This window comes from Carassius gibelio, chromosome B12, assembly GCF_023724105.1.
Source record: "Carassius gibelio isolate Cgi1373 ecotype wild population from Czech Republic chromosome B12, carGib1.2-hapl.c, whole genome shotgun sequence".
NCBI lineage: Eukaryota > Metazoa > Chordata > Actinopteri > Cypriniformes > Cyprinidae > Carassius > Carassius gibelio.
The window spans coordinates 14,715,429-14,726,030 of record NC_068407.1 but is presented as its reverse complement, the minus strand read 5'-3'; the positions used below and the strand labels follow the sequence as shown (position 1 = coordinate 14,726,030).

The 10,602-nt window shown below is 35.8% G+C and overlaps 2 protein-coding genes across 2 annotated transcripts; one reads left to right on the top strand and one right to left on the bottom strand.

Moving 5' to 3' along the window:
* Positions 1–792: 792 nt before the first annotated feature.
* On the bottom strand, positions 793–3,771 carry ifit9 (interferon-induced protein with tetratricopeptide repeats 9). Its single transcript, XM_052570076.1, has 2 exons — positions 3,698–3,771; positions 793–3,366 (listed from the first exon to the last, which is right to left on the bottom strand). Exons 1-2 carry the CDS (start codon positions 3,700–3,702, stop codon positions 1,953–1,955), a joined length of 1,419 nt encoding a protein of 472 aa, XP_052426036.1. The 5' UTR covers positions 3,703–3,771; the 3' UTR covers positions 793–1,952.
* A 1,317-nt stretch (positions 3,772–5,088) lies between these two features.
* Positions 5,089–6,224, top strand: ch25h (cholesterol 25-hydroxylase). The gene has a single exon (XM_052571259.1). It carries the CDS (start codon positions 5,127–5,129, stop codon positions 5,886–5,888), a length of 762 nt encoding a protein of 253 aa, XP_052427219.1. The 5' UTR covers positions 5,089–5,126; the 3' UTR covers positions 5,889–6,224.
* Positions 6,225–10,602: the final 4,378 nt, after the last annotated feature.

Below are 10,602 nucleotides of genomic sequence, written 5' to 3'. Positions count from 1 at the left end.
AATGACCCAAAACACACTAGTAAACGGGCAAAGTCTTGGTTCCAAACCAACAAAATTAATGTTATGGAGTGGCCAGCCCAATCTCCAGACCTTAATCCAATTGAGAACTTGTGGGGTGATATCAAAAATGCTGTTTCTGAAGCAAAACCAAGAAATGTGAATGAATTGTGGAATGTTGTTAAAGAATCATGGAGTGGAATAACAGCTGAGAGGTGCCACAAGTTGGTTGACTCCATGCCACACAGATGTCAAGCAGTTTTAAAAAACTGTGGTCATACAACTAAATATTAGTTTAGTGATTCACAGGATTGCTAAATCCCAGAAAAAAAAAATGTTTGTACAAAATAGTTTTGAGTTTGTACAGTCAAAGGTAGACACTGCTATTTTTTTGAACACACCCCTTTCAACTAATTGCCCAATTGCACAGCCTTAAGAGCGTGCATATCATGAATGCTGGGTCTTGTTTGTTTTCTGACAATCTACTGAACCTACTGGTAACTTGTTTGCCACGTAGCAATAAAAAATATACTAAAAACCTTGATTATTCTGGTTAGTCACATTGTACTGCTATTATTTTGAACAATACTGTATATATATCTTGTAGGACAAGACATAAATATCCTGTAGGATCATTCCTATAGGATTTTAATGGGATCCAGTTGGGTGACTGTTTATATGGGATTTCTTTTTATTATTATTATTATTATTATTATTATTATTATTATTATTCTAAAGGTACACTTTTCCATTGTATTTGTTTTATGAACAAATAGTACTTGAGTTTGCTTGAACTCACCCTCATGTATATATTGTTTATTGTATTTTGCACAACCTTCAGTAACATGGTAAACAACATGAGAGATGATTTGTGCAGCACACAGCATTAGTGCAAAAAATTCTACGGCACTGATAATGGATTGATCACACACACACACACACACACAAACACACACACACACACACACACACACACAGTGTGTGATAATAGCTATAATAACAGCTATTACAATGCACAACATATTAAACATATTAAACATATTACATATTAAACACAACATATTAAAGCCTTGTTTTCTACAAAACAAAACGGAAAACAAAGGGGTTATGACACTATTGGCAGACAACACAATGACACTATGGACAAGATCCTTGTCACTAGTTAAAATTGCTTATTTTTCTGGATTTATACATTCTTCGAAACATTTGGGATAATGTAAGTACACAAGTCAGCAAAATATATAACACTATTTTAGTAGTTTTTGGATATTAATAAAAAAGTCTTACATATTGTATGAAACAACCCCAGCTGCTGAGTTACAGTCAGAGCTCGGGCTTTTTGCGCCCTCTACAGGAGAGAGTGGTTTTACGTTTTATTTTATTTATAAAGTCTTTACTGTGCTATGAGTTATATTATTTTAGGCACAAAGTTCCCCCTGTGACCAAAAGCCCATCACCGGCTCAGACATCGGCAAGATGATTGAGAACGGTTGAAAATTAAAATGCTACTTTTTTAAATGTTACATTTTTATGTCTAAAATGCTTGTTAAACGAGTTTAAATATATGTAATATTGTAAACTATGCTGTATTCACCCAAGTAAATTCTAATTGCCTTGTATTTTGTCCATTTGTTACTTAATAATAAATGATTATTGCTGTTGTCTCTAATTATTATTATTATTATTATTTTAAGCGAGTAATATAATAATTCTTGAACAACAGACTTAAATAAAACAACCCATCATTTTTGGTAAAAACATTTAACCCAAACAGCTTGGTCAAAATATCCCAGCATGTGTTCTGTCCAATATTTACCCGGTGCTGGGTTGTTTTTAACCCAGCATTTTTTAGAGTACACTATTATTTACATAAACATTATTCAGCCACTGACAATATATAGTGCACATTAAAAGCATTATAGTAATTTGTTTTTATAACAGTATGCACAAGTAAGTTAAAATTTCAATCCCTTAGTTTTTGACAGCTCATCGGTATGTGAGCAGTGCTGATGGGCTCTCTGCAGATACCCCTTTGCTTGCGTCTCCTGCTTGTCTTCAGAAGATATAAAAGCCAAAATCTCGTATGCTTCTTTGATGTTCTGCCTGGTTTGGAGATTCCTCTCTGCGATTAGTCTGAGCTTCTTGCCAGCTTGTTTCCTTTCGTAGCTGTCAATAGGAATCAAGTATGCTGACTTGAACTGACTTATGGCTTGGTTTTCATCCTTTTTCTTGTAAAGCAGAAATAAACCATAGGATGTGTAGCAGTGCTGCTTATCAGACTCACTGAGAGCCTTGTCATCTATCAGGCTGCAGAAAATCTTCTCGGCCAGTTCAAACTGCCGGTTCTCCCCATAGGCCTCTGCTAAATTAACCTTGGCATAAATATTGTTAGGCTTCAGCTCTACAGCCTTTGAGAAGTGCTGGATACATTCTGCCACCTTAGCAGATTTCTGAGCAGCAGGAACACGTCTACCGGGCCTCCTCTCCTCCAACATCTGAATGTGCAGCCGTTTATGGCAAAGACCGATTTGATGGTGCAGGAAGGAGGAATATGGGGCCTGTTCCACTACCCTAGTGAGGACAGACAGTGATTCTTTAATGGAACCCTCCACCCTGAAATATTTACCAACATATCTGGTGACTTGTGGGACATCAGGAGACAACCTGAGGGCCTCTTTTATTAGGTTCTGTGCTTCCTGTCTCCTTGACCTCTGGAGTTTCAAAGCCAAAAGTACCATGATCTCAGTGTTTGTAGGATCCAGACTGAGAGCCTTTCTTAGCTGTTCGGTGACTGTTCCAGTGTCTCTTGCTTTGTTCATGCCATCTATCCTGTAAAGCACTATTGCATAGCCTACATTAAAAAACACATTGTGTGGTTCTGCCTCAAGAGCCTTAGAGAAACTTTCTTCTGCTTGCTTATAGAAGGTTCCTCCAAGTCTCAGAAAGCTCCAGCCTTTCTCACCATGTATTACAGACAAGCTACAGGAGTAATCTGATGAACCTGGTATGTCCTTGCATATACTTTTTATGGTTTTTAGGTAATCCTCCACATCCTTTATTCTCTGCAAGTGATAGTGTACCCATGCAAAACTGGAGAACGTCACAAGGAACTCAGCTTTCTTTCGCTGGTCTTCCCTTAATGCTAATTCAGCCTTTTGAAGGTAATCCAGTGCACTCTCAGTTTTACCGTCCAGGTGGCTGATAAAAGCCAGAAGGTTGAAATATATAGCATGATACTTTTGTGGACAAAATCTTATCCTGTCATGGAGTCTGTCTGGTAAGCTGTTCAAATCCCTTATGTCTGATTTTTCTACCCCCCATGTAAAAAGACACTCCAGCTGCCTGAGCGTAGTTTCCATGTCTTTGTTGCTGGAGACAGAGGAAAATAAATTATCTGTTTTGTACAACATACTCAAGGTATGACTGGCAGTTTATTTTTTTATAAATAAACACAGCACTGCACATTATTTTGCTAAACAAATTTAGATTGAAACAATAGATAGATGTTATGAAATAATATGACTACTACGAGATAAAGCCTACATCAACTGAAGAACATGCAACTGACATATTGGGTGATTTGGGCGTGTTTAAGACACGTTTGTTTAAGATTAGTCAGCACATACGGAGTCAACAGGCTACATTTAAACTGCATGTTTGGTCAAATTAGTTATTTACGACAGGATCTATTCACGCCTACCTCATTTTTATTTCAGGATGCGTTCTTTCCCTTCGGTCTGCGTATTGAAAGATTCGATGTCACGAAAACGAAACTAAATAGGCAGAGAGAGAGAGAGAGTGTGAGAGAGAGTTTTCGCTTTCGTGATAGGCTACACTGCAAAAGCAGACGTGCTGATCTAAATCCAAATTACTTTTGATTTTTGTTTGTCATAAACCCATAATATTACAAAGAATATTTTTCGCTTTCGTGATAATATACCAAAGTATATTATTATCCGTTTTTTAATTTGTATACGCCCGGTTTCATATTTGACAAATAAATACAATAACAAACAAACAAATAAGTAAATAGAACATCTAGAAAGCAGGGGCAAATTATATAAAAACAGTGTGTACTGTATGTGAAAATAATTTTAATCATTGTAAATTTTAATTATTTTTAACATATAGCTAATACTTTCTTAAACCAAGCATTTTATCCCTGAGGCACTTCACTGAGTTAGACATTCTATGATTGTTTGCAATAATGTTAGCATTTATTTGTGTTCCTTGTGAAAAAATATTGTAAAACAAAACATATTTTGTCGCAGCAGCACTTGCCTCTTAAAAACAGCAGACGGCGGTGTTTACTTGATAAAACTGGAATAACTGTTCCACTGTCAGTCCACTGCTGTTCCTAGAGATATTCTTACAGAAGTTAAAAGTGACACAAAGAAATATAATATTAACTGTCATATTTTGTCGGATTAATATAGGTTTGAAAAATCGGAATGTGGAATATCCATATCAAGTGAAACTGGGCGAGATTAACTGATTGAGCTGCTATCTAAACAGAAAAACACAGTGCCATCTCCTAATGGTAAATCCGGAATCTAATCTCACACTTTTATCTCTTCACTGTGTTTCAACACACTGTCTTTCCATCATCGTTTATATTAATATTTGGGTTGCACTTTATTTTACAGTACGTGGCTAACATGTACTTATAGTGTACTTACAGTGTATTTATCTAAGAAAGTTCTGGTAATGCAACTAAAAACTACATGGGGTAGGGTTAGGTTTAGGGGTAGGTTCAGGGTTAGTACCTAGTTATTACATAGTTATTGTTATTACTATAATAAGTACATAGTATGTACATGAGGAACAGGACTGTAAAATAAAGTGCTACCAATATTTGTGTAGGCTAGTAAACAGTTTTCAGTCTCTATAGTAGTCTATTGCAGGATTTTTATATTTATGGATTTATATAGTTAGCCTATATCTTTCTGATTAAAACGACAAAAGATAAGCTACTCTCTGAGAGCACTGCAATATTTTCTGGAAATTCCAACAGGAAGAACCATTTAAGGAGAGTTGAAGCGCTTGTAGTGGAAAGGGGCGGGACTGAATGCTTGATATAAGCGGCGCGATGAACATGTGCTGCCATTCACAAACAGAACTGAAAAGAAATGGCAATGTTTGGACTACAGTACATCTGGGACAGCATTCTGCAGTACGAGGCCGTGCTAAGGTCTCCGTATTTCCCAGTTCTCTTCTCAATTACAGTCTACCTAAGCTTCTGCCTGCCTTTTGTTGTACTGGATACCCTATCTCCTAGGATAGCACTGATAAGGAGATACAAGATTCAACAGAAAACCACTGTGTCTTGGAAGATGATGTGGAGCTGCCTCGCACTCTCGCTCTACAACCATGCCATGTACATCTTCCCAATGAGTGTCCTGCACTGGTACTGGAGACCTGTCAGCTACACAGCGATGGCACCTGGGCTCCTGCGAGTCATCTGGGACCTTGCTGCCTGCCTGCTTCTCTTTGACTTCCAGTACTTTGTATGGCATCTTCTGCATCACAAAGTACCTTGGCTCTACCGCACTTTCCATAAGGTGCATCACAAATACACGTCCACCTTTGCTCTGGCCACTGAGTACTCAGGGGCTTGGGAGACTCTGTCATTGGGTTTCTTCGCTGCTGTGAATCCTATGTTACTGGGGGTTCATCCTATGACAGAGATGCTTTTCCATATGCTGAACATGTGGCTGTCAGTTGAGGACCATTGTGGCTATGATCTGCCATGGGCGACACACAGACTGGTGCCTTTTGGTCTGTATGGAGGAGCTCCGCACCATGATGTCCACCATCAGAAGTTCAAATCCAACTATGCTCCATACTTCACTCACTGGGACAAACTCTTTGGGACACTGCACTCTGAATGAACTGAGCAAATCGAACAAACTACATGAACTGATTTCATCTGTCTTTTTTTGTAAAAAGTGCATTACCATTCTATGAATGAAGACTTTTGACTCTAAAACTTTTTTTTAAGTTGCTTTTTAATTCATGTGTTAAATTAATGTACTATTTATTTAATGTCTGTATTTAAATGTGTCTAGAAAAAATGCTATGTCTAAGGAGTATTGTGAAATATATGTGTTAATTTTAACCTAATATTCTTTATTTATTTATAAGCCTGTTTTGATACTGAATGTTTTAAACTGGAACATGAAGAACAAATCTAACCAATGGCAATAAAGCTATGAAGTAAATTATAATTCTATGTTTGTGTTTTCATTTTGCATATTATGAATAGTGAAAAGAAAATGATGTAACTGCATATCATTACTTATGTAACAATTTCTCAGAATAAAGTCTGAATAAATTGACTTTGGGGAATTTAGGTATATATATATATATATATATATATATATATATATATATTAATTAAAATTGCATTTAGTAATTCAGGTATTTCACCAACAAATAATGACTAACGTAAGACACTGAAATTATACATGGGTACTTTATTTTTCTTATTAATGTAAAAAATTATTGAATCAATTCAAGTCACCTTTGTTTATATAGTGCTTTAAACAAAACAGATTGTGTCAAAGCAACTGAACAGCATTAATTAGGAAAACAGTGTGTCAATAATGCAAAATGACAGTTAAAGGCAGTTCATCACTGAATCCAGCTCAAATCAGTTTAAATCGTATCTTTGGAACCATTTGAAATCAAGTCAATGATATCGCTATAAATGAAGTGTCCCCATCTAAGCAAGCCAGAGGCGACAGCGGCAAGGAAACAAAACTCCATGGGTGCAGAATGGAGGAAAAAACCTTTGGAGAAACCAGGCTCAATCTGGGGGCCATTTCTCCTCTGGCCAGACAAAACCAGCCAATTAACAGTCAAAATGACATGCACGCAATCCTTTTAAATCATGAAAATTTGTTTAAATCGCTTTACAAATAATGAATTACGACCATGTTGTGGGCTCAGGTCTAGTAGTTATGGCCCTGGAACTGTTAGAATAAAGAAGAAGAATAAAATAAATAAATAAAAAAAGATTCAGATTTTAATTTTGCTGCAAAAAAATCCTAGTGAGGAAAAGATCTTAAAATGTTTAAACCAAAACTATCTAAATTAATAATCATCAGTGACTGAGTTGTCGTTTGGTATTATTATCTCAAAGGTCCATTAGCTTATTCCTCTAGAGGGAAAGTGTGCATGTGTTATCACAATGGACATCCTGAAAAACACAATGGAGAATTTCCCAGTCATGTTTGAATTCCCAGAATTGCCATATTCCCGTCAATCACTAATTGAAATCCAAGCATGTTTTCATTCTCATGAGTTCATATTTAGTATTTGATCAAATCTACTGTGGATGGCTTCAAACTTTACACACTTGGCCCAGGTATTCATAGACTTCTGAAGTTTCCAAATACCTTTTCTAGGGCCACTGCTTATAGACAAGATATTATTTTGAACTGAAAACTACTATAATTCATTCATTCATTCTTTCATTCATTCATTCATTTTTATGTATTCATTTGTGTGTGTGTGGGTGTGTGTGACAAATTTTTTCATCAATGAAAATCAGCAGAATTTCCAATCATCCTTGTGGAACCTGTTTATCTTTATACATGCTTTTCTGCCCTTGCCACTTCTAGCAGTTTGTGAAGTAATATTAAAAATTGGCTACCTTAATATACTCCTTAGTTTGAGTTTCATTTGGGTTGAGAAGACATGGTATGCTTTAATGACAGTCACTAACTGTGAATTGAAGAGGAAATAACAGATTTAAATGCACAGGTGTCAATTTAGGAGTGGATTGGGGAGGTAGGGGGATTTAGGATGATTCCAAGGGCCCGGAAATACAGGGGCCCCAAGGGGAAACACCCTGGAATGCAGGGTCCCAAAAACCACAGTGGCACACTGATTACAACAGAAAATACTACAATTTCATTTTTAATCAAATTTTATCTAATATATTTAATCTAAATGAATGTGATGGTTTATGATGGGACTTGTAAGAATGTCCTTCTCATCATTAATTATAAGGGAATTCATACTTTTTGACTTAAAATATATTTGAAAATATTTTACTGACAATATATTGCTTTCTTGAGTAGAGTAATGCATACACTTTAGTGGTAACACATATTTTACAGTTAAATTATATAAGTCTTTTAAGATATAATTTTACCATACTGTATATGATAATATCACTTTTTACATACTTTTTCAGTTTAAATCACTAACAATCACAGTGTAGTTCATTGCTGCATTTCAATATACAACAACATTAAAAAATCAGTAAAATATTTGAGAATAGCATGATTTGAAATTGCATTTTTGTGCGAGTTTTCTGCAGTCAATTGTACATACCTGTAAAACAAACAAAAAGTTAGCAATGTAAAAGCAATACCATGTCTGTTTTCTGTATGTGGTTTCCAGGAGTATGGGGGACTCCGACGTGAGGTCAGGTCACACATCCTTTTTAGCAAACAAAACCCAAAGCTTTTTGAAAAAAAGAGAGATATACTCAGTTCTGGTGAAAATCATGTCATATCAGATAATATGAAACTGTAAAATTGATTTGCCAATGACTTGAAAAGCATGTGAAAATGTATGTTTTAAAGGTGCTGTAGGGAACTTTTGTAAAAAAATTTTTTTTACATATTTATTAAACCTGTCATTATGTCCTGACAGTAGAATATGAGACAGATAATCTGTGAAAAAAATCAAGCTCCTCTGGCTTCTCCCAGTGGTCCTATTGCCATTTGCAGAAAGTCATGCGCTCCCGGTAAAAAACAACCAATCAGAGCTGCGGTCCGTAACAGAGCTGCGGTCCGTAACGAGTACACCATGAATCCATTTTCCAAACCGTGTTTTTAGCTTGTCCTGAATCACTAGGGTACACCTATAATAAGTGTTTATATTTGGACTATTTTAGATTGCTTCGGGGATACCGCGGCGGAGTAACCCAGTACCTTTGTGATTCTTCATAGACATAAACAGAGAGAAGTAGCTCCGGCTACAATGTTCTTCCACAAGACGAAGCAGTTCTGTTTATTAACCGCTAGAGCGTCAAAAGTTCCCTACCGCAGCTTTAAAGCACAACCACTTGTCTCAACTGCTTATAGACAGGAGAAATTTCAAAAGTCAGACAGACAAAGAAAGTTATTCTTAACCACAAAAGTGAAAGAGGAAAAAGAACAAGAAGAAACAGCAACAGTGAAAGTATGCTAAAAAAGATTTTCCTCTTAAGTAAAAAAAGTAATGACACACATCCTCCTTAATCGTGAAGCCTGCATAATACTCAGAGAACGAAAGGTTGGTTTTTGATCTTAACTTTGAGGATATGGCCAAACGACGTATTGTGCAACTTCCTGTACAAGTTCAGACAGGCACCTTTGTCAAAAAAAGATCTGGCTCCTAAACAATTACTATGGTTCCAGTCTGAGGACAGAAATGTATTATAAAGACTTTTCAGATTTTGATATTTAGATATTTTAAAACTGCATTGCATTACCAAGTGCATGTATACAAGCAATGTTAGTACTAACCAAGATCAGTCAGCAAGAAGTTCTGCAATATTAGGTTTAACCTAATTTAATTCTAAGAAATAATGTTAAGAAGGTAAATTCAGCTTAATTTATCTTGTCCCTTATAATTAAAATATTTTATTTAAAATAATGACTTTGCAATGTAATCATCCGGACAAAGTAAATACATGAATATAAAACTACATATGATATCTTAGGCCAGGCTTAAAGTGTAACACTACAAGCTGCTCTATCTCTACAAGGAGCTCTTTTACTTGATAAAGGTAAGGGGCCCTAGCTTTAATGTGTACAGTGATGCTGTAAGAGCAAACATCTCTCACACTTTCCACTGCATGATAGTGATCAGTATGTAATGGGTAGATAGTCCCCTATCTACCTAACTGATTATGTAAACTGTACGAAATGTCAACAGAATTCTTGAGTATATTGGGGTTTTGTTGTGGGCAGGAAAATTTTTTTATAGAACTCAGGGGAAACACACTGGTGCTCAACTAAACAGTAGTATGATCTGACTAAAACACAAACTCAGAAATTGTGTATTAAATATTGGTATATAGTAAATACTTGAAGAAAAAAAAGACGGATTATAAAAGTTTCAGTTTTAATTTTACAATAAAAATGGGCTATTTGTTATCAGACAAGTAAAATTCTATGTAAAATGTATAATGTGTATGTAATGTCCATGCCCAAGGGGGTTTCCAGAGTCAGGGCCATTTCGCATTTAATGGGTTATAAAGTAGGTAATGTCCACTATATAAAATACTGCTATAAAAATACAAGAATTATGGCGGACCTGTATACTTTATGTAATTGAACGATATCATGGTAATTTGCTAACGTCTTTGAGCTGTTGCAATCTGTGTTGCTGTAGAATGTGCTATTAATAATGTAACGGAAGGACTAAAGTTCATCAGATTAGCGCCTCCATCAGTGATGGCCAATAATAACAAAAAAGTACAGGGTTACTCACCCAAATAAAAAGGGAATTATGGTAACATGTATCACACTTAATTTATGCAATATGATGGCAGACTGATCATAAGGTATTAATCAGTAAATAAGGTAAATGTAGGCCTAAAAA